The sequence below is a fragment of the Sceloporus occidentalis genome, unplaced genomic scaffold, assembly GCF_023333645.1.
Source record: "Sceloporus occidentalis isolate IW3139 unplaced genomic scaffold, rSceOcc1.0.p SCAF_2, whole genome shotgun sequence".
NCBI classification, from domain to species: domain Eukaryota; kingdom Metazoa; phylum Chordata; class Lepidosauria; order Squamata; family Phrynosomatidae; genus Sceloporus; species Sceloporus occidentalis.
This window is the reverse complement of record NW_028316982.1, coordinates 273,941,102-273,965,330: the sequence shown is the minus strand read 5'-3', so window position 1 is coordinate 273,965,330 and position 24,229 is coordinate 273,941,102. Positions and strand designations below refer to the sequence as shown.

Below are 24,229 nucleotides of genomic sequence, written 5' to 3'. Positions count from 1 at the left end.
TCCTTGAGTCTGACTTTTGCGCTCAGTCGTATGTCTTTGCATTTTAGAATCTTTTCTAGTTCTTTTATTTATAGCCGCCCTCCCCATCCTTAATCTTCTTTTGATTTCCTGACTACAGTCTCCATTTCTATCCATATTTGATCCCAGGTATGAAAACACTTTTGCTATTTCTATTTCTTCTTTGTCTAGGTTGAATCTGTATAAATTTTCTGTGGTCATTCTTTCTCTATGTTCAACCTTAAGCCTGCCTTTGCCCTTTCCTCCTTGATCTTCCTTAGTAGGTGTTCCATGTCTGTGAGGTTTTCTCTTAGTAGTATGGTGTCATCTGCATATCTCAGATTGTTGATATTCCTTCCTCCTCTTTTCACTCCTCCTCCTTCTGTGTCTAAGCCTGCTTTTCTGATCATATGTTCTGCATACGAGTTGAAGAAACAGGAAGCTGTGTGTTTCCCTGCTGGGAAAACAGTTGTCTCTCTTCCAGATGTGATTGTGGGCCTGGCAGGTCAGGAGAGCAGATACTGTGGTTGATCCCTATGGCAGCCTCAGAAGACGCTCTCTTCTGGGAGGGCATCGTAGCAAAGAGAGGCAAAGCAGCCTCCTTTCATGGCTTGCCAGATTGGGCTCCTAAAGGAATTTTTGCCTCTTTCTGGCAGTTGTTCCTAATGAGGCAGCAAAAGGAGAGAAGCCCATCGCTGTTACTTCCAAGAGGACTTCTCTATAGTTCATCTCTTTATTGGCTCTTTGAATTCTTAGAAAGACATGTAGTAACCTGCTGCCGCCTTTTGTTTGTGTTGACAGCATACTGCGCACAAAGTGTGCTAGAAAGCTGCAGTTACCAAGTTCTTCATTTGAGTCCCTGTGTTGGGAGAAAGTCAGGATATAAGAAAATAAAATAATAATTATATTTATTTATTTATTTATATTCCACTTAATCACAGGGAATCCAAGCATTAAAACAAATACAGTTAAAAAGGTATACATTAAAAATACCCAAATCCCTACCCCCCCCCCATTATAAAAACATAAGTAACGCTAAAAAAGGATTAAACCAAAGGGACATTAAAAGCAATAATATAAAATAACAATTAAAATAAATAAAGAGATTTTGTAGCAGGGTCTGAATAGGCTAGAGATGAGGATGGGGAAAAAAGAGGAGAAAGGGGGAGGCAGGTAAGCAAAGGTGGCCTAGTCTGGAAAGGCCTGCTGCTGGAAGAGATCCCTCTTCATAGCCGCCTTAAAGGCTTCCAAGGGGGTGATCTGACAGATTTCGTCCGGAGGTCGTTCCAGAGTCTGAGAGCAGCAGCTGAGAATGAACGCTGGGTCACTGCAGAGAGTCTAGTCCTTCTCAGTTGAAGCAGATTCTTCCTGGCAGAGTGAAGAGTGCGGGAGGATGATATGGGAGAAGGCGCTCCCGCAAGAAGTCAGGACCCGAACCACATTGGGCTTCAAAGGTTAAAACCAACACTTTGTCTCTTGCCTGGAAGTTAATGGACAGTCAGTGAAGCGATTTTAAAACTGGTGAGATATGGGCAGATCTAGGTGTGCCAGTAACCAGCCTGCCTGCCATATTCTGTACCAACTGAAGTTTCTGAACTTGACACAGAGGTAGCCCCATGTAGAGCGTATTACAAAAGTCGAGCCAAGAGGTTACCAGCGCATGTACTACTATGTCAAGGTCTCCCTGCTCCAGGAAGGGGCGCAGTTGGCATATCAGCCGAGGCTGAAAGCAAGTGCTCCTGACAGTCGCGTCCACCTGAGCCATCAGATGGAGAGATGAGTCCAGGAGCATCCCCAAACTGTGGACAGAGTCCTTCAGGGGAAGTATGACCCCGTCCAGAACTGGCTGGCATAACTCCATTCCCGGATTGGGAGTCCCTATTGCTAGTACCTCCACCTTACCTGGATTCAACTTGAGTTTGTTTTCCCTCATCCAGTCCATTGCCTCATTAAGACAGACATTCAGAGGAGAGACGCCATCCTTAGTCACTGCATCAGTCCGAGACATAGAGAAGTAGATTTGAGTGTCATCAGTGTACTGATAACCCCCCTCCCCATGTCTCCGGATGATTTCGCCCAGCGGCTTCATGTAAATGTTGAACAGCATTAGGGACAGAATTGCGCCTTGAGGGACGCCCGACCTGAGCTCCCTCTTGGCTGAGTAGCTGTCCCCAAGTGACACCATCTGGACTCTGCCTGCGAGGTAGCATCGGAACCACTGCAAAGCAGGCGTTCCAGAAGGATAGCATGGTTGATGGTATCGAAGGCCGCTGAGAGCTCCAAGAGCACCAGCAGGGTCACACTTCCCCTGTCAGTGCCCAGACGGAGATCATCGACTAAGGCCACCATGGCGGTCTCCACTCCGTATCCTGTCCTGAATCTGGTTTGAAATGGATCTAGAAATTCTGTTTCTTCCAAGACTGCTGGGAGTTGAATAGCGACTGCCCTCACAATTACTTTGCCTAAGAATGGTAACAATGAAACAGGCCTATAGTAGTTTCAGTCCAGGGGGTCAAGGGGAGGCTTCTTTGAGAGTGGGTTCACCACTGCCTCCTTGAGAATAATAATTTTTGCATTGCATTGTGAGCTATTTGTCAGCATATAGAGATCCAGTATTATGGCATAGTGCAGTGGCCCCCAAACTGTGCCCTTTAAGAGGTTTTGGATTTAGCTCCCAGGAGCCTCAGCCATGTTGCCAATAGCCCGAGGTTCTGGGAGCCGAAGTCCAGAATCCCTTAAAGAGCATAGTTTAGGGACCACTGGTGTGGTGGTTTGAGCGGGGCTCTGGAGACCAGTGTCGGTCATGTCAACCCATTGGGTGACCTGGGGCAAGTCACACTCTCTGTGGCAGATCCCTGCTGAGGAAACCTTAGGGTTGCTGCTGGCAATTGGAAGTGACTGGCGTGGTTGTGGCCCCTGCTGGCCTTAGGCCTTGGATGCTGAGAGAGAAGAGCTTCAGGGAGGGAGGGCCAGGGGCCTTGGGACTGAGTCTAGTCCAAATCTAGCCACCTAAAATTCAAAAAGGATGTTGAAAAACTGGAACTGTGTCCAAAGGAGGGCCACCAAAATGGTGAAGGGTCTGGAAACCATGCCTTTTGAGGAGAGACTTAGAGAGCTGGGGATGTTTAGCCTGGAAAAGAGAAGGTTAAGAGGTGATATGAGAGCCCTGTTTAAATGTTTGAAGGGATGTCATATTGAGGAGGGTGCAAGTTTGTTTTCTACTGCTCCAGAGATTAGGATCCAAAGCAATGGATGCAAGCTCCAGGAAAAGAGATTCCACCTCAACATTAGGAGGAACTTCCTGAATGTAAGGGCTGTTCAATGGTGGAAGGGACTCCATCAAAGTGTGATATAGAGTCTCCTTCTTTGGAGGTTTTTAAACGGAGGCTGGATAGCCATCTGTTGGGGTGCTTTGATTGAGAGTTCCTGCATGGCTGGATGGCCCTTGGGGTCTCTTCCAACTCTACAATCCTCTGATCCTCTGCCCTCTTTTCCCTGTAGGGCCCAGGGTTGGAGTCCCTTTCCCTGATCCGGAGGGGGAGGAGGCCCTGGTTCTTCCTTGTAGGCCGCATCTGGGTCCTGCGGCCTGGAGTGGGCCGGGTGCCTCCCTCCTTGCGTGGCTGGCTGGCTGAGGGCCTCCTTGTCCCAGGCGTGACGTCGCCGTCCTTTGGAGAAACACCTCTCCTTCCTTTGGGGCGGGAGGCAGGCAGGCCTCTGTGCGAAGGCCAATGGCGGGTTGACTGGCGAAGGCAGCAAAGGCTTCTTGGCAAGGGCGGTAAGGCCAGAGGCAGGCCTTGGCTTCATCTGGGCAACGGGCGGCGGAGGGGGGGGGTCCCTGGGAAGCAGCAGGAAGGAGAAAGAGCAGAAGGCCGCCCGGGCCTTTAGCCTCTCTTCCCTGGGACCAGGCCTCTCTGGGGCTGGCAAGGGGCCTGGGCAGGGAGGGAGGCTGTGCTGGGCCTGGCTTGGGGCCTAGCAGGAGGAGGAGGAGAGGGCCTCCCTTGATAGGCCCCACTTTGTTCTCCCAGGCAGCTCTACCTGCTGCTGCTGCTGCTGCTGCTGACATTGTTGTTGCTGCAAAGTGTGTCTGTGGTGCTGAACCCATGATTCCCCCCAGGGAACATTACCCTCAGCTCCCAGAAGCCAAAGGGGATCAGTAGCAGAAAGCAGCAGCAGCATGTTCGGGGAGAGGGAGGAAGGGTCTCTCTCCTTTCCCCTCGAAGGTTTATTTATAATGCTAAGCTAACACACTTTGACAGCGGTTTAACTGTTACGGCTCAGTGATGTGGAATCCTGGGATGCGGAGCTTGCCTCCTTCTTACGCAGGTGGCTGAATGAGGACCCAGCAGCTTGTTGGGAAAACTGGCTTACACACATTGTAAACCCCTTTGTTGTTGTTAATTGCCCTGAAGTCGATCTGGACCCGTGGCAACCCTATGGAGGAGATAGCTCCAAGACCCCTGTCCTCCACTGTTCTGCTTACTGGTAACTCCTTGTTGTTGTTAGCTGCCCTGGAGTCAGTTTCCAGAAAGCACACAAAGGGCTGAAGAAATGTCTTTCGTCTTCATGGGAGTTTATTAGCAAAACGGAGGACTTCCCTTGACAAGCACTTGGCTTAATATATATTGGTTTGTGGACAAGTCCTTTAGACATCTGTGTTACTGGATTAGGATGGGTCTCTTATAATTTGTGGGACAGTCAGCCTGGAGTGGCCTTGAAGGTTGGTGGATTCAGTGCAAAACATCGAAACGACAAGGAGAAAAGCCCTTTGCTGTTGTCCTCCCCATTACTTGATACTCAAGTATGTGCCCTATGGGTTTGTCATGCCTAAACATGGCTGCATAGCAAGGATGGAGGCTGGGGATTGGACTAGGAGTCTGGGAAACCAGGGTTTGAACCCCTGCTTGGCCATGGAAACCCACTGGGTGACCTTGGGCAAGCCCCACTCTCTCAGCCTCAAAAGCAAACAGTGGTGCTAAGCCTCCTTTGAAGAACTTTGAAGAATGATAGAGTCACCCGAGAGCCACTATAAGTTGGGGAAATCTTGAAGGGCCACGACAGCCTCAACAACAAACTTGTTTTATATGCTGAGAAGGCAAAAGTACGTTCTTGAGTCAGACCCGGTTCAGGATGCACCAAACATGGCGAGTATGAAATAAAAACATCTAGAAGAGCGGCCCTGTTTAGAGCTCCATCCAGAGTGGAATGAGAATCTTGTGGCATGGCTTGGTATTTGCAGGAGACGCCTTTTCTTTTCTTTCCCACTGTCTGAAGCGTCAACCGTGACATAGTGGTCATGTGTAGAAAATCGGGATTTTTCAAGAAACAAGCATCTTTGTTTCATGTCAGATGATGCAAAATGCTAGAGTGAAAACCCTGGGCTGGCTCTGTGACCCACATGTGATACCTTTGGTTCTCAACAGCAGCAGTCAATGATCCATTTTCAGTGATCCAGCAATTTATGGCACTGGTTATTATCTTTTAAAGCCACAAAAGCCAGGTTTGGAACAAGATGCCTACTGTCTTATTTCTATATTGCCCATGGAGGGTCTCCCAAACTTGAGAAAGTAAATGAGGCGAGGGGAATAATGGTTGTTGTGCGGCTGGAACAGAATCTGGCCCCCACAACAACAGAAAAGAGGATTATGGGGACTTGAGTTGGATCATTAGCAGGCTGCCAGGCTCTAAGGCTTGAAATGGTCCAGTCCAGTGCTGTCCAAGAAAGGAATGCCTATTGTCAGACAGACGGTGAAGATCACCTCAGAAAGGTGTGCCTTTGGAAGGACTGATAGTGAAGATCACCTGTCGAAAAGCCCTGCTCTCCCCTCTTTTGTGCAGCGCTCTCTTGGTAGCTGTTGCTAGCAACAGACATGCCACTCATCCCTGTTAGCTGTGGGTGAAAGAGTTGGAAGAGACCCCAAGAAGGGCCATCCAGTCCAACCCCCCCTTCTGCCATGCAGGAACTCACGATCAAAGCATTCTCAAGAGATGTCCATCCAGCCTCTGTTTAAAGACAGCCTCCAAGAAGGGAGACTGTACCATCATCTGAGGAAGGAGTATATTCCACTGTCGAACAGCCCTTACTGTCAGGAAGTTCCTCCGAATGTTGAGGTGGAATCTCTTTTCCTGCACTTTGCTTCCATCGCTCCATTTCTTACTCTCTGGAGCAGCAGAAAACAAGCTTGCTCCCTCCTGAATATGACATCCCATCAAATACTTAAACAGGGCTATCATATCGCCCCTTAACCTTCTCTTCTCCAGGCTAAAGATACCCAGCTCCCTAAGGTGCTTCGTGGATTCCAGATCCTTCACCATTTTAGTCGCCCTCCTTTGGACACACTCCAATTTGTCAACATCCTTTTTGAATTGTGGGGCCCAGAACTAGTACTCCTAGCAGCTCTACACTGAGGAGAATGAGAATGTTTTCTTTGTGCCTGTGCGTATTAAAATTACCTGTTAGTTAAGTAAGGTTTATGACTGTGTCACAAATCATTATGAAGCGTCTCCCTACAAGCCTGCCTGTCTGATGGTGGCCATGACTTAGGTTTGACATCCTCTCTGGATTGTGGGGTTGCATCTTGTGCTGCTGAAAAATAGTGATTTAAAGTTTGGTTAGTCTGTTGTTGTTATTATTATTATTATTATTATTAACCTTTATTTATGAAGCGCTGTAAATTTACACAGCACTGTACATACAGTATTTTTAGTTAGACGGTTCCCTGCCCTCGGGCTTCCAATCTAAAAAGACACGACACAGAAGGAGAAGAAGGGAGTGGTGGAGGGAAAGGGTCAGAGGTCCAGCAGTTCCTCTCTGCCTCCGAGGCCTGGACCAAGGCAGATGGACTGGAGGGAGGGCTTGGCTTCAAAATGGATGGTTAGTCTTCTTCCAGGGAAAATACATACTCTCAAGTAGGATAATGCATATGAAATACATAGCAATACAGGAAGTGGTTTGATAAACAGGTACCAAAAGAACATCAAATAGTAAGCGACAATTATGCAATGCCTGGGAAGGTTTCTCTGAACAGGATGGTCTTCAACTCCGTTTTGAAGCTGGTTAAAGAAGTGATGGCTCTTGTTCGTGGGGGAAGAAGGTTCCAGGAGTGAGGGGCAGCGAGTGAAAAGGGGCGAATCCGGGATGTAGCAGAGGAAATCCTGGGCTGAGACAGCAGACCTTGACTACCAGAACGGAGGGAACAACAGAGTGGGAAGGTGAGGAGAAAGAAGGTCTGATAAGTCAGGAGGGGCCAGTCCATGGAGGGCTTTAAACGTTGACAGCAGGAGCTTGTACTGAATGCGGAAAGGGAGGGGGAGCCAGTGAAGGGATGCCAAGACAGGAGAGATGTGGTCAGAGCGGTGGGTGGAAGTGATCATGCGTGCAGCTGAATGCTGGACAGAGATTTTTTTATATATATATATACCGCTATTCCAAAGATCATAGCAGTGATTAGCAAGTAAGCTAATTTGCCCCCGACAGTCTGGGTACTCATTTTAGCTCCCTCCTCGGAAGGATGCAAGCCTGAGTCGAGCTTGGGCCCTTTTGCTGGTCTTGAACTCGCAACCTTGTGGTTTCGAGTGAATGGCTGCAGTACAGGCATTGAACCACTGCGCCACCAGGGCTCCTTTAATTAAAGGACGGAGGTGAGAAAGAGGAAGCCCAGCCAGGAGGACATTACAGTAATCCAGTCGTGAGATCACTAGGGCTTGGCAGAAGTGGTGGAGAGATAAGGTCGGATTTTGGCAATCTACAAGCCTTGCCTGTGATCTGGATCTGAGGGATACACGACAGAGAAGAGTCAAAGATAAAACCAAGACTGTGGGCTTGCTGGACTGGTTGAATAGAAATGTTGTCCACAGAGACAGAAAAGGAGTGTTGAAGGGTGGGCTTAGGAGGAAAGACAAGAAGCTCCGTCTTGGACATGTTGAGCTTCAAACGCCGATGGCGCATCCACTACGAGACAGCTGTGAGGCAAGACGAAACTTGCTCTTCAAGCCTTGGAGAAAGGTCAGGGGCGGAAAGATACAGCTGGGTGTCATCGGCATACAGGTGGTAGGAAAAGCCAAAAGAGCTGATGAGTTTTCCTAAGGACAGTGTGTAGAGAGAAAACAGAAGGGGACCCAGAACAGAGCCCTGGGGAACTCCAACAGAGAAGGGAACCGGAGAAGAAGTCTGACCACCTGCAAGACAAGTAAGATCTAAACCAGTCGAGAACAGAGTCTGAGAACCCAAGGTCAGAGAGTATGTCAATTAGGAGACAGTGATCAACGGTGTCAAAGGCTGCAGACAAATCGAGAAGGATGAGAACAGAGTTGGCATGCTGCTCTTTGAAAGCAGAACAGGAAAGTGCAAGAGGACCTGGCCTAACTGGATTCCATGGTTTTAAGCAAGGCCTGTGGCTTTCTATGGCTATCTTTCTCCTGAGCAGCATGTCTCTGCAAGGTGCATGAGCATCTCTTTGATGGCAGCGCTTTGACAGCCACAGGGAGCAAAGGTGACTCTATCTGTGGCGATACGGGGAGAACAAGCAATAGCATGGGTGTGTTTTTATGGGTTAGAGTTGCTCAGTGGACTTCTGTCCTTGTCCTCATCTTGCTTTACTCTTCCTAAGGGATAAGAATCTGCCCTGAGATATGTGTTTTGCTGATGTATTAATTTGGTGGTTGCCGTGTTAGTCATGTTCATACATTTTAAGTGTTATATTAGAGTTTATATTTGATCATGATATGCTTGCATCTGGGGTTTGTTGGGAGTGATAGGAGTTATAGTGGTGGATTAAATCTGCTGGAAACTGATGGATCCAGGGAAAGCCATTGCCTGGCTGAAGGATACAGAGATGCCGGGGAGGATTTCCCCAGGGCAAGTTTCATGGGAAAAGAGAGACAGAAGTGAAAGTGTAGGAGGGGGCCAGACACATAGCAGTGGACATAGGTGGCATTTTAGTTTAGATTCAAATCACAGTGTAAAGCCTGCGAAAGTGTACATTGCTGGTGTTATGCTTGTGTATGTGGATGATGGTAGTTCTGACTGCAGATGTTTTACTGTTAACTTCTCCAGTTGTTGAAATAAAGATTTACTGAACTGTGGGGAGTGGAGAGTTTCAGCACAGAGCCACTTTGCAGAGTGAAAGGGGAACAGCAGCCGGTTTCTGCTGCAAATCAGAACTTTGAAGGTGAGGTCAAAGGCTTTCATGGCTGGAATCCATATTTTTGGTGGATTCTTTTGGGCTATCTGGCCATGTTCTAGAAGAGTTTCTTCCTGATGTTTCGCCTGCAGCTGTGTCTGGCATCTTCAGAGAAGGCTGACATCTCTCTTCCATGCCAGCATTTTCTGAAAAATGCCAGCCACAGATGCTGGCGAAATGTCAGGAAGAAACTCTTCTAGAAGATGGCCAGATAGCCCCCAAACCCTACAAAAAACTAATAGGTTTGAATCTTTTGGTACTCAAGTCTTCAGGGTGTGGAGAGGGGAGATGGCTCTGGAAGGATGGAGGCTTTCATTAAACTGGTTTGGCTGCTTGCAAGAATGACAGTCTTGGTCTTTAGAGAGATCTTGTAGCACCTTTGAGACTAACTGAAAGAAAGACATTGGTAGTAATAACTGGGTGTTACACAGATGTCCATCGTAAAAGGTAAAGGTAGTCCCTTGACATGAATGTCTAGTCATAAGCAACTATGGGGGCCAGTGCTCATCTCTGTTACTAAGCTGAAGGGCCAGCGATGTCCGAGGACCGCTCTGGTGGTCTTGTGGCCGGCATGGCTGCACCAAACATTGTTACCATCCCACCAAAGTGGTACCTGTTTATCTACTTGCATTTGCATGCTTTCTATCTGCTAGGTTGGCAGAAGCTGGGACCAGTAACCAGACAGCACTTGGGTTTCAAACTGCTGACTTTGCAATAGTCAGAGTCAGGGTCTTAACCACTGAACCACTGGGTCTGGCCTATGTCCATAGGCATAGTTATTGATGGGGGAGAATGTTTTATTGCCCGGGGGGGCATTTGTTTTATGCATATGTCACATTTAGATTTACGAATTTGGGGGCTGTGTGTGTGATATTGCACTTAAGATGAGTTTCTTAATTTCTGCTCTGCTTCTCAATTTAGTGTATGCTGGATAAAAGTCATTCTTGTGGATTCTGCTTTGTTTTTACTAGAGCTCTGACATCCACTGTCTAGTTAATATTAATGTGTAGTAGTCATTAATTAGTGTATGCCACAAGCTATCCCTTGTGGGGAGGTATATACCAAATACAGTTCTAAATCTAAGCTACTAAAGATTAAGATGGAGGAGGATGTTAAATTATTTGGAGACAGTCTTTAGAGAGATCTTGTCGCACCTTTGAGACTAACTGAAAGAAAGAAATTGGCAGCATGAGCTTTCCTAGACTTCAATCTACTTCTTAGAATCATAGAATTGTAGAGTTGGAAGAGACCCCAAGGGCCACCCAGTCCAACCCCCTTCTTCTTCCATGCAGGAAATCTCAGTCCAAGCATATCCAACAGATGGCCATCCAGCCTCTGCTTAAAGGCCTCCAAGGAAGGAGACTCCACTACACTCCGAGGAAGGAGTCTGTGCCACTGTGGAACAGCCCTTACTCTCAGGAAGTTCTTCCTAATGTTCAGGTGAAATCTCTTCTCCTGTAGCTTGCATCCATTGTCCGGGTCCTATTCTCTGGAGCAGCAGAAAACAAGCTTACTCCTTCCTTAATATGACATCCCTTCAAATATTTAAACGGGGCTATCATATCACCTCTTAACCTTCTCTTCTCCAGGCTAAACATCCCCAGATCCCTAAGGCGTTCCTCATAGGCCATGGTTTCCAGACCCTTCACCATTTTAGTCACCCTCCTTTGGACACGCTCCAGTTTCTCAAAGTCCTTTTTAAATTGTGATGCCCAGAACTGGACACAATATTCCAGATGAGGCCGGACCAGAGCAGAATAGAGTGGCACTAATACTTCTCTTGATCTAGACACTATACTTTTATTGATGCAACCTAAAATCTTTTAGATAGTAAGCCTGAGGGCAGGGACTGTCTAATTAAAAATAATAATTGAAAGCCACTCTGATAGCCATTGGGGCTGAAGGGCGGGGTATAAATACCATAAATAAACAATAATAAATAAAATTACATTGGCCTTTTTAGCTGCTGGGTCGCACTGTTGACTCATGTTCAACTTGTGGTCTACTTGGACTCCTAGATCCCTTTCACATGAATAAGTCTCTTGTTCAGCCAGGTGTCCCCCATAATCCTATATCTGTGCTTTTCATTTTTCCGCCCTAAGTGCAGTGCCTTACATTTCTCCGTGTTGAATTTCATTTTGTTAGCTTTGGCCCAGCTTTAGTCTATTCAGGTTATTTTGAATGTTGATCCTGTCCTCTGGAGTATTAGCTATTCCTCCTAATTTGGTGTCATCTGCAAATGTGATGAGTATGCTCCCAATTCTGTCATCCAGGTCATTGATAAAGATGTTGTATAACACTGGCCCCAGGTCAGAGCCCCACTGGACACCCCACTGGTCACTTCTTTCCAGGATGAAAAGGCATTCTTCAGATGCATTTAAGCATCTCAGATGCATCCGAGGAAATAGACTGAAGTCTTCAAAAGCTCACGCTGCCAATTTTGGGTTTTTTTAGTTAAAAAATCATCATCATCATCATCATCATCAGTATTATTATTAAAGTCTAGGAAAGCCAACGTATTTCTTTCAGTGAGTCTCAAAGGTGCTACAAGATCTTTCTACATACTGATTCTACAGAGTAACAGGCTATGTCTTTGAGTTCTACCTATTTGGAGGCAGAGGCTCTCGCTCCTTTGGGCAAATCAACCTGCAGTGTACCAATGTAGATCCATCTAAGTGAAGAAGCAGCCCTTCTCTTCCCTTCTTCTTGCTGGTTTATTTGGCTACAGCTTGCTCTCTAATGAAGGGCTAGCCCCTTTTTGGAAGCCTTTGGACTGGGGCCAGTGCAGCTCAAGCCAGAGTTCCTCTCATGGCTCTAACAGTATTGGTGGCTTGATCAGGACCTGAGAAGAGCAAGGCAAAATCAAGGTTTTCTTTCCAGCTTTTAAAATTTACATTTGAAAGTTTATTCAGCCCACCTTCAGCACTGCTCTTTCCAGGAGGTTTGTTGTATAAACAGCACATGGGGCGGGAATGCGGTGCTAGTGCAGTGCCATTTTGTCAACAGCATCTGTTTGTTCCCCTCTGAATACAAATGGGGTAGGTAAGCTGTACAGAATCGGCAAACAACAGACCAAAGTGGTAGTCAGTAGCATTTATGCCTCAGACACAAGTTGTCTCTTGGTAGGATGTGCATTGGCATTTCCTAGTGAATTTGGCTGGTTTTGTATCTCAGAACATGAACCATGTAGGAAATTCCTTCTGGACATTGTTGTTGTTGTTGTTGTTGTGTGCCTTCACATGACTCTAGACCAGTGGTCCCCAAACTGTGCTCTTTAAGGGATTTTGGACTTCAGCTCCCAGAATCCCAGACTACTGGCCAACATGACTGAGGCTTCTGGGAGCTGAAGTCCAAAATCTCTTGAAGGGCACAGTTTGGAGACCACTGCCCTAGATGGACAGCAGCCTTCTCATAGGGTTTTGCTGCAAGAATTATTCTGAGGAAGTTTTCCATTGAATTCCTCTTAGGATGAGAGTCATCCAGGAGTTTCAGTGGCTGAGGGGATTCGAACACTGGTTTCCTGTGGGTTGTCCAGTGGTCTCTAACGCTTTGGGGAGGAGCCCTGGTGACGCAGTGGTTAAATGCCTGTACTGCAACCACTCACTCAAAACCATAAGGTTGCAGGTTCAATACCAGCGAAAGGGCTCAAGCTTGACTCAGGCTTGCATCTTTCTGAGGAGGTTGCTAAAATGAGGACCCAGATTGTTGGGGGCAATTAGCTTACAGTTGTAGACCGCTTAGACGCTGTTAGTTCAGTATGAAGCAGTATAGAAATGAAGCTGCTTTGTTTTATTTTATAAAACCCAGCAGCAGTTATAAAAGATGTGTGAGCATGAGAATTGTTGTTGTTGCCTTCCAGTCCATCCCCTGCCATGCAGGAACTCACAACCAAAGCATCCCCAATCAAAGACTCAAGCTGTGAGCCTGAGACTGCACCATGTCTCAGCTTTGCAGCTTGGGTCTTTTCTTCCCGGACTCCGCTCTGAGCCTGGATGCCCAGTGGCCAGGAGTGCATTTGCACAGCTAAAAATAGTGCCCCAGCTGCTCCTGTTCCTTGAGACGTCCGATCTGGCCTTGTCTTGATTACACCCGTTTGGACTACTGTCTTGCACTCTACTTGGGGCTGCCGTTGGAAATTTTGGCCTCAGGTCTAGAATGCTGACCGGATCCAGTTACAGGGAAGTCCCTTGTTGAAACAGCTTCACTGGCTACTGGCTTGTTTCTGGGCACAATTCAAAGTGCTGGTCATGACCTATAAATTCCTACATGGCTTACGTCCAGACTATTTGGAGACCACATCTCTCCATATGAACCTGCTAGAGCACAAGTTTTAAATGTGTGAAAGCCCTCCTGGTCACTGCAGAGACCCGGGCTTCCAGGTTCAAAGCTGAGTCCAAGAGTACCCCCAAACTGCGAACCAGTGTCCTATAAAAGTCCTATAAAAACCTCCACTGCTGCTACTAGGGAGATTTTCCCAAATCAGCCTTAAGTGATTGTATGCCAGCGCCTGGGCAACTCTACTGTGGAGTGGAACGGAGCGCCATCTTGTCCCTGTTATGAGAAGTCATCAGGAGCCGTCATCAGTATGCTGATGACACTTGGTCCCATTCCTCTGTTAACAACTGAACTGCATGTTGTGACTCAGTGCCTGGAGGTAATGGTGGACTGGGTAGGAGCAAAACACTGAGATCAAATCCTGGGAAGGGTGGGTGGCTTCCAAGAACACAAACTGGGGAATATGCCTACTCCAAATGGGCCTACTCTCCCTCGGAAGAAACAGGTATGTAGTTCAGAGGTACTCCTGGGTTCATCACTGTCATCAGAAGCAAGTAGTAGCTATCACTAGCTTTGACTGGCATTCCAACTACACCCTTTCCTGAAATAGGGTTAGCCTGGACACTGGAGCCCATGCACTGGCAGCATGCTTATACGGTAAACGTTATGTAGAGCTAGAAGTTATAGGAGCTCTCATGGAGTTCAGAAGCTGAATCTGGCACAGACTGTGGCAGCTGAGTGGGATGCCAAGCCATGCATATAGAACAATGGTGTTAAAAGAACAGCTTTGGTTGCATGTTGCTGTTGTGGGTGTGCGCCTTCAAGTCGTTTCCGACTTATGGCAAACCTAAGGCAGACCTATTGTGGGGTTTTCTTGGCAAGATTTCATCAGAGGGGGTTTACCATTGGCATCTGAAGCTGAGAGAGTGTGACTTGCCCAAGGTCACCCAGTGTGTTTACATGGCTGAGCTGGGATTCGAACCCTGGTCTCCAGAGTCATAGTCCAACGCTCAGTCTACTACACCATGCTGGGTCTGGTTGCACATTAGCTATCAAACCAAGTTCAAGATTTTCTTGGGGCTGGTTGTGAAGTTTTAAGCCATCTTTCCCCTTTTGGGAAAGGTTTTGTGATTTTCCTAAGGATGGAACAGCTGCTCTACCAGGTTCTTTCTGCTGGAATATAATTTATTGAATGGGAATGAAAGCTTTTTGATTTCTTGATGCTTAACTGTGTATTCTTTTTCTCTTGGCCTCTAGGTTAACCTGGCAAGCCACAGAGATGTCACTTCACAACACAAGAGCTTCAGCTCTCCTGGCTTGGGTAAAGTATCCCTTCCTTATTCTTGCTAGCCAAAGGCGATAGCTACTTGAGTAGTAGACATTTCTTTTGATTCTCCCCTTAGGTTGCTGTCCTGACAGTCCAGCTAATCTTCTGTGTGATTGTAGGCAGTTGTAAGAAAGCTTGTTGTTTTCATGGATAGTGTGGAAGATATAGAGGTGAAATGAAAGATAAAGGGAACTAAGCAATGCAAGGGCCCACTGGGTTTTATGCTGTGAAAATAATCAAGTTTATGTTGGTGGTAAACTTAGAAAGTCTTGCAGATTTGCTTTGGCAAACTCCAGGAGCAAAAGCTGGTCTGCTTTGTGGCATCTGGATGATTTTGGACAAGGGATGGAGTGAGCAGTGTGCCATAAATACTGGACAGGCATTACTGGAGGCAGACAGTCCTTCAGGTAGCCCTGTCCCAAATTCTAAAGACCTTTACATGCTGTCTCAGCACAGCCTGGAAGAATATGAGCTAGCTGTGCAATCGGTCATAGAAAAATAGAATCATAGAATCGTAGAGTTGGAAGAGACCCCAAGGGCCATCCAGTCCAACTCCCCACCATGCACCATCAAAGCATCCCTGACAGATGGCCATCCAGACTCTATTTAAAGACCTCCAAAGAAGGAGACTCCACTGCTCTCTGAGGGAATAAGTTCCACTGTTGAACAGCTCTTAATGTCAGGAAGTTCCTCCTAATGTTCAGGTGAAATCTCTTTTCCTGGAGCTTGCATCCATTGTTCCGGATCCTGTTCTCTGGAGCAGCAGAAAACAAGCTTGCTCCCTCCTCAATATGACATCCCTTCAAGTATTTAAACAGGACTATCATATCACCACTTCACTTTCTCTTCTCCAGGCTAAACATCCCCAGCTCCCTCAGTTGTTCCTCGTAGGACATGGTTTCCAGACCCTTCACCATTTTAGTTGCCCTCCTTTGTACACATGGCTCCAGTTTCGCAATGTCCTTTTTGAATTGCTTTGCCCAGAACTGGACACAATATTCCAGGTGGGGCCTGACCAGAGCAGAATACAGTGGCACTATGACTTCCCTTGATCTAGACACTATACTTTTATTGATTCAAGCTAGAATCGCATTGTCCTTGTTAGCTGCCGCATTGCACTGTTGACTCATGTTCAACTTGTGGTCTACTTGGACTCCTAGATCCCTTTCACATGTAGTTTCATTCAGCCAGGCCTCCAAAGGAGAGAAGAATGCTGGACCTGATCCCCTCCCCTCCCAACATTCCCTTCTCCTTTTGTGTCATGTCTTTTAGATTGTAAGCCTGAGGGCAGGGAACCGTCTATTATCCCCTCTGTTGTAAGCCGTCCGGATTCCCAATGATTCTATTATTATTATTATTATTATTATTATTATTATTATTATTATTATCCTATATCTGTGCATTTCATTTTTCTGCCCTAAGTGCAGTACCTTACATTTCTCTGTGTTGAATTTCATTTTGTTAGCTTTGGCCCAGCTTTGTAATCTATTCAGATCATTTTGAATGTTGATCCTGTCCTCTGGGGTATTAGCTATTCCCCCTAATTTGGTGTCATCTGCAAATTTGATAAGAATGCTTCCAATTCTGTCATCCAGGTCATTGATAAAGATGTTGAATAGCCCTGGGCCCAGGACAGAGCCCCACTGGACACTCCACTGGTCACTTCTCTCCAGGATGAAAAGGAGCCATTGTTGAGCACCCTTTGGGTTCGGCCAGTCAACCAATTACAGATCCATTTAACAGTTCCTTTGTCTAGCCCACATTTTACAAGCTTGTTTGCAAGAATGTCATGGGAAACCTTGTCAAAGGCCTTACTGAAATCAAGATATACTATATCCACAGCATTCCCTTCATCTATCAAGCTGGTAATTTTATCAAAGAAAGAGATTAGATTTGTCTGGCATGACTTCTTTCTCTGAAACCCATGTTGACTTTTTGTGATTATGGCATTGCCTTCTAGATGTTCACAGACTCTCTGTTTAATGATCTGCTCTAGAATCTTTCCTGGGATTGAGGTCAGACTGACTGGACGATAATTGTTGGGATCCTCTTTCTTCCCCTTTTTGAAGATGGGGACAAGGTTTGCCCTCCTCCAGTCTTCTGGGATCTCTCCTGTTCTCCAGGAGTTTTCAAATATGATTGCCAATGGCTCCGATATTACATTTACCAGTTCTTTTAATACCCTTGGATGGAGTTCATCTAGTCCTGGAGACTTATATTCATTTAGATTAACCAGGTATTCCTCTACTATCTCTTTACTTATTCTGTGCTGAAATTCTCCTGTTCTGTCCTCTGCTCCATTATCCTCAGGTTGAGCCCCTTTTCCTTTTCTGAGAAGACGGAGGCAAAGAAGGTGTTGAGTAATTCTGCCTTTTCTCTATCTCCTGTTAGCATTTTGCCATCTTCTCCACGCAGTGACCCTACCGTTTCCTTCTTCTTCCTCTTGCTGCGGACAGATCCAAAAAAGCCCTTTTTGTTGTTCTTAACCTCTCTAGCAAGCCTGAGTTCATTCTGCGCTTTAGCTTTTCTGACTTTACCCCTACAAATGCCTGCTATTTCTTTGAATTCCTTTTTCGTGATTTCCCCCTTTTTCCATTTCTTATACATGTTCCGTTTCAAACTTAGCTCCGTTGAAAGTTCCTTAGTCATCCATCCTGGTTTCTTGAGACACCTCCGATTTTTCTTTCTCACTGGAACTGTTTGAAATTGTGCCTTCAGTATCTCTCTTTTGAGAAAGTCCCATCCGTCCTGAACTCCTTTATCTTTTAGTATTTCTGACCATGGAATCGCCCTCAATACTTCTCTAAGTTTACTGAAATCCGCTCTCCTAAAGTCTAGGATGCGTGTCTGACTCTGCCTGGCTTCTCCTTTCCATTGTATAACAAACTCCAGGAGAACATGGTCACTTCCACCTAATGATCCCACCACTTGCACCCCATTAACCAAGTCATCCTTGTTGGTTAGGATCAGATCCAAAATAGCTGACCCCCTTGTTGCCTCTTCCACCTTTTGGACCATGAAATAGTCTTCCAGGCAAGTGAGGAATTTGCTAGACCTTGAGTATCTGGCTGAGTTTGACCTCCAACAAATATCAGGGTAGTTGAAGTCCCCCATCACTACTATATCTCTCCTTTCTGACTGTGTGGTCATCTGTTCTAGAAAGGCAGTGTGATGCGATCATAATGGCTGGGCCTAGTGAGTACCAGACCCACACGGACATTTCTGAATTATCCTGAAAGGCAGCCCTGCCTGTAACATCTATTACAGTGGGTCCTTGTTATCCGCTGGGGTTTGGTTCCAGGATCCCCCGTGGATAACAAAATCCATGGATGCTCAAGTCCCATTAAATACAGTGGCATAGCAAAATGGTGTCCCATATATAAAATGGAAAATCAAGCTTTGCTCTTTGGAATTTATAATTTTTTGAATCTTTTCAAGCCGTGGATCCTTGAATCCATGGCTCAAAATCAGTGGATAAGGAGGGCCGACTGTACAGTCGTTTAAGGTTAAATTTCTAAGAATCTGATCTGACTGAAATTTTCATAGGACTTCGATCTGTTTCCTAGCTGTCTTCCTGCGGCTGATAAGGAGAGAACACTGTAAGCTTCTGTTTAAACAAGTAATAAAAACACCTGAAATATCAGTAGTTTTTTTTAAAAAAAGGAGTTTAAAGTGGAATATTAATCATTAAACCTTTTCCGTTAAAGCTAGAGAGAAATGGTGTCTTTTAAAAGCGCTCTAAAAGCCTTTGCAGATGGAACCTTCCGTTTATCCCTGTAGAATTGGAGCCCTTTCCTCCCGCAAGCGCAGGCCTGAGCCTCATCTGTGTTTTCGGGCTCTAGGCATTCACAGAGCCAAACCAAGCATCGGCCTCCTTGGGCAGGAGATAAAGAGCGGGTAGCAGAAGAGCCTTTGGCTTGCAGACAGAGAGAAAGCTGGCATGCCCCCCCTCCCTGTCCCTCACTAGCTCTGCCCTGGAAAGGAATGGGCAGAATGGCTTTCTTCTGTGTCAGGAATGCCTGTAGACCAGAGGCATGTGTTGGCAACGATACATTCTGGTTGGCCAGCAGCAGCACCAAAATTTGCTGGCCCCATTACCAGGACGCATACCTGAATGTAAGCCCACAGAGGTTGTTTGCCTCCCCAACCCCAAATGTGGGTGACAAGAGAAGCTGCATGTCTCTGTTGGGAGCTTAGGTGAGGTGGGTTGATGTGCTGCATCCTTCCTCCAGCAGCCTGGTCCCTCACCTGCCTGCAGCCCTATGCACTCCCTTGTAGCAACATGTAGGTTATAGGTAGCATCCCCATCCCTTATGCTAACATAACATGGCTTTTTTGGCCTACGCTTCTGCTTAAGTACTAAGCCTAGTCAAACTAAATGAAAGGGAATCCCAGGGCCTGCTGTTTAGCTTCGGCTGTGTTTCTGACAGTGTCCAGATCAGAGCAAGCTGGGGAAATGATTTGAAGCATTTCATCTTGGTAAATGTAGCTGGACTGGCAAAGAGATGTGAATCACAGGGTTTGGTGGGTTTTTTGGGCTATGTGGCCGTGTTCTGGAAGAGTTTATTTCTGACGTTTCGCCAACCTCTGTGGCTGTGAATCGTATCTTCTAGAAGGTTGGCTCTGGAAGAGGGCCTGGGAAATCCCTTACTGACCTGGACCTGGCTATATACCATTTTGTGTGGATTTTATAAAACTGGAGAAGAGCTCAGCATTCACCTTTCTGATAGTTTCAACTTCCAGCCCAGTGACCCCCAAACCATGCTCTTTAAGAGCTTTTGGGTTTCATCTCCCAGAAGCCTCAGCCATGTTGGCCAATAGTCTGGGATTCTGGGAGCTGAAGTCCAAAATCCCTTAAAGAGCACAGTTTGGGGCCCACTGTTCTAGGCTTTTCCACAGCTCTTATGTATTTGTGCAGATAAGCTTTAAAGCATGTGCTAGCCGTCTATAATGAGGTTACACAAGCCAGCAGGAGTAAGGCAGTCTGGTACTGGTTTCATGGGCTGGGCTTTAGTAGCCTAAATGGCTCATTGCCTTTCACTGTGAGTGACCACAGGAGACTAAATTGCCCAAATGAAAGGGAAAGGGGGCTTTTGCCTTCCTGACATTAAGGGCTGTTCAACAGTGGAACTCACTCCCTCGGAGTTTGGTGGGGTCTCCTTCCTTGGAAGGTCCTTAAGCAGAGTCTGGATGGCCATCTGTCAGGGATGCTTTGATTGAGAGTTCTTGCATGGCAGAATGGGGTTGGACTGGGTGGCCCTTCTTGGGTAAAGCCTTAGGTGGCTCAGGTCCATATTATCTGGAGCAAAGTATCTCCCGATATGGGCCTGGCCGTCTTGGGGAGTCCCTGCTGTCTTTCTCACCCACGGCTCTGGAACTCCCTGCCTAGCCGGGACAGACTGGGGCCTTCCTTATGATCCTTCGGTCAGCAGATGGAGACCTTTGGTTTTGGCGGGCCTTAGAAGATTTGTCAAGAGGAAAGGGCCTTTCGCAATGTGCAGCATAGTTCATTGGTGGTTTCCTTTTAATGGTTATGTTTTTAACTGCCTTTAATTTTGTTGTCGTGTGCCTTCAAGTCGTGTTTGGCTTATGGAAATCCTAAGGCAACCCTATCATGGGGTTTTCTTTGCAAGTTCTTTCACAGGGGGCTTAGCATTGCTTTCCTTTCTCAGGGGAAAGCCTTTAATTTTATTGTGAGTGTAATTACGTTTTTAACTTTTGTATAATGTCACTTTCTAGCTGTAAAGTGGGCCCTTAGTATCCGCCAGGGTTTGGTTCCAGGACCCACCCCCCATGGATACTAAAATCCATGGATTCTCAAGTCGTGTTAAATGCAATGTATAGTAAAATGGTGTCCCTTATATAAAATGGCAAAAGCGAGCTTTGTTTTTTGAAATGTATATATTTTTAAAATATTTTAAGCTGTGGGTGAAATAAAATCTGTGGATGTGGAGGGCTTGACTGTACTTCTTTTAACTTTCGTAAGCCGCCTTGAGTCCTGAACTGGCAAAAAGGTGGGAAATGAGCAGCAGGAGCAGCCAGAAGTCTGTGAACCTGTGTTTAATGGATCCCGGTCCCAGGGTTTGGCCTCTCTAGATGTCTTCCTAGCTTTCAGTGTACTCTTTGCCAAATTATCTCCCCAAGGACCATGGAAGCCAAGCTCTGTAAAGTTCACAGATGCCTTGTTCCATTGCTGGGCAGCTTTTAGAACTGAAACATTAGCAAAGGGGAAGAAGTTGGATTCTGCCATATCCTCCAATAAATATTGTATACACTCATGAATAAGTCTAGAAATGTTCATCAAAAAATGGATCCAAAAAACCTGAATCAACGTAGCCAGGGGTCAGTGGAAGTATTGTACTTTAATCCCTACGAAAAGGGAACCATCCCTTGGTGAAAGGCATAGAGGTAATCTCTCCTGAAAGCACTGACCCCACTCTGCTCTCTCATCCATCTAGCTTAATAATCTAGGTTAATAATAATAATAATAATAATAATAATAATAGTGGGAGCACAAACAGTTCTGCCTGCTGGGATTTTGTTAAGGTCTTTGTCATCATTTTCCTTGGCTTCATCCTAGAGATCCTTTGTCACATGCCCCTAAATTTTACCCTCAATGTGTACATGAGTCATATCAAAATGTACCATTTTAGCCCCAAAACTTGCCCTCGACTTATACACAAGGTCGACTTATAGTCAAGTATATACGGTAAGTCTGCCTTGCTCCATGGTGTGTGTGGATTTCTTTTGGGCTCCATCACAGAGCTGAGGCTAGGATTTCTGCCCTGTTGACTAAAAGTAGTTTTTTTGCTCTTGGCATTTGCATGTATTTGGGTGTGTGTATGTGTGTATGTGTTCCTGGCCAAAGAGGCAGATGTCTTCCATGTCAGTAGTATTGCAAAGCAGAAGCCTAGCTGCAGAAACCCTACTCCCACAGTTTACTTAGCACTTTTGGTCCTGAGGTCTCCAAGGAGCATCCATGACTAGCGGATGTAACAAGCAGAATATTTATTTCCAGAGTGTTGTCCTTTAAGTCTGTTGTTATGAACATCTGTACTATGAATCTGAACATTACCAACATCTGGATAGTTTGTGCTCCCTTGATAGCTTAGGAAAATATTGTTGGTAAGGTAATATGCCAGCCACAACTGCCAGAAAGTTGGTGGATTTATGTACCTTGGAAACTGAGGGAAGAAACCAGATACTGTTCATAAAATATGGGCACTAAATCATATCTTTGCTGGCAGAGAGTGTGGGCATGTTAAAAAAAGAGTGAGCCACAGCCCTCAGGATTGTGCCAAACAAAATCTGTTGTTGCTTAAAGTGCCACAAGTCACTTGGTTGTCTCCACCCCGAAACAAATTTAATCCTACTGCCTCCTTCACCACCGTCTCCCATGTGCGAATCCTGGCCAGTGGACTCTGTGGCAGGTCTGACTTATGCCTTCATCGTCATAGCCCTGTGTCGATTTCTGTTCATTAATGTCGGTAGTGCCAGCTGTTGGTCAGTAGAGAAGATGGCTATGTGGCTTAATTGGGAAAGGAATTGCTATGTATTTTATATGTATTATCCTACTAGAGAGGCCCCTTCCCCACCACCTTTCCCTTCTCCTTCTGTGTCGTGTCTTTTTAGATTGTAAGCCTGAGGGCAGGGAACCGTCCAATTAAAAGATTGTATGTACAGCGCTGTGTACATTTAGAGTGCTTTATAAATAAAGGTTAATAATAATAATAAAAGGAAGAGTAAAACAGAGAGAGAGAGAGAGTGCACTAATGCAAGGGGTGCATGCTCCTAAGTGAGAGCTGAGTATTTGTTTTGCCCTGGTTTCCGCAGGGTCAAATAGCAAGCTGCTTCTGCATTTTGGAAGAATTTCTGTGCCACGGTCAACTTTCCATTACAACTTAATTTGTAATGGAAAAGGAAGATAAAGTGCCTCCAGGCAGCCATGGGGAGTGAGAATTAATGTGAGCTACGTTGTGCCTTTGAGCATGGCACATAGATACCCGGCTTGGTTTAAGTTCCTGCGTGGGGCTAGGGAGATAAGCTGACCCAAGGAGTGGGCATCAAAGCCCAACTGGCCCATAGACCAGAGTGGCCAGCAGGACGCTTCTGGGAGGCTCACACATGGCTGCCTTCTTTCACTGTTGTTGCTCAGCAGCTGATCCAGAGAAAGGATACGTTTTGGATTATTATTCTTTGCCACAGGGGAGAACAAGTAATGTAACCAGCATAGTTTTTTGTGGGTTTTTCCAGCTATATGACCATGTTCTAGAAGAGTTGATGCCTGACGTTTCGCCAGTATCTGTGGCTGGCACCTTCAGAGAATTTAACCAACGTTCTTCATACTGTGAGAATGTCTTTGAAAGAGAAGCGGTTTTCAAAGATACCCTTGCGGTGAGAAGAAGGTTTTCACCACCACCCCATTCACCATTTTCCTGTCTGCTCAGGATGTATAGTGGTCCCGCCACACTCACAGGGGTTAAGGGTGAAGGACCTCGCAAATGTGGAAAAACTGTACATTAAAAAAACCCACACTATTCTTTTACCTGAAAAAACACCTCTCTAGGAATCTCCAGGTCCTCCAGTGAAACTCTTTGGTCAACTTCTGCCAGAGGTTGATCATAGACTCATGCTGGACGGCCTACAAATACCTAGAGAAGTGTTTTCTCTAGGAACTTCTAGGTTCTCCAGCGCAACTCTATGGTCAACCTCTGGCAGAATTGCGCTGGAGGACTTAAGAGATTCCTAGAGAGTACATAATCAAATCTGCAAAAGTCAAAGCCGCAAATGTGATGGGCCAATGAGTGTGAGGAAGAGAAAGGTGCAAACTAAGTGGTGGTGGAACACAGTGATGACACATCCTCTGGCGGATGGCAGATGATGACCCTCTGCTGCCCCCCGTTGCCACCAGGCATCTGGCTGAGAGCTGGGGGCAGGCAAGGATTGTCCTGAATGGGTGCTGCTGTCATTCACCAGCTGTCAGAACAGATCCAGGTGTCGCTCCTTACCTGCCTTCCCTTCTCCAGGCCACTGCCTCGCTGTGTGTGAATCGGAAATGGGAGAGGGCAGGAGTAGCCCTGGTTTAAGATTTATACTCAATGACTTGGGGCAGGATGAAGAAGGTGCTTCAGGATTTGCCCCATCAGGGTTTTCTGGTTCTGAGGAAGTGACTTTTTTTGGCTTTTACTCTGGGTCTTTGAATATCCCTTCCTCTCCTAGTTCAGAGACTTTGACCCTGGAGGTGGTCTGTCGCCTCCAGGATAGTGGTACCATCCATGGCAGGTAGCATTTTGTCAGGAGGTGCAACATTAAATATTCCAAAGCTTTGCAATCAGTTATCTTCACAACAGCTTCATATGACAGTCTTCTGCACCTGGTGCTTTCTGGGTGTGTTGTGGCACCACAAACCCACAGCTGCCTATGCTCCAAAGGAGTCAGAGTTGGTGACCTA

The 24,229-nt window shown here is 46.2% G+C and overlaps 1 protein-coding gene across 8 annotated transcripts in view; it reads left to right on the top strand.

Annotated features, from left to right (window-relative positions):
- The window catches only part of NUMA1 (nuclear mitotic apparatus protein 1), a 95,623-nt gene that overhangs the window by 23,206 nt on the left and 48,188 nt on the right, over positions 1–24,229 (top strand). For 4 of the 8 annotated variants that reach the window (XM_089513193.1, XM_089513188.1, XM_089513189.1 and 1 more), the window contains exons 1-2: positions 14,090–14,108; positions 14,709–14,772. In XM_089513193.1, the coding sequence (XP_089369319.1) occupies positions 14,098–14,108; positions 14,709–14,772 (75 nt within the window). In that variant the 5' untranslated portion in view covers positions 14,090–14,097. Of the gene's footprint in view, positions 1–3,679; positions 3,773–10,596; positions 10,617–14,089; positions 14,109–14,708; positions 14,773–24,229 lie in introns of those variants that run through there. The other 4 variants (XM_089513191.1, XM_089513190.1, XM_089513192.1 and 1 more) reach the window with 3 other exon arrangements.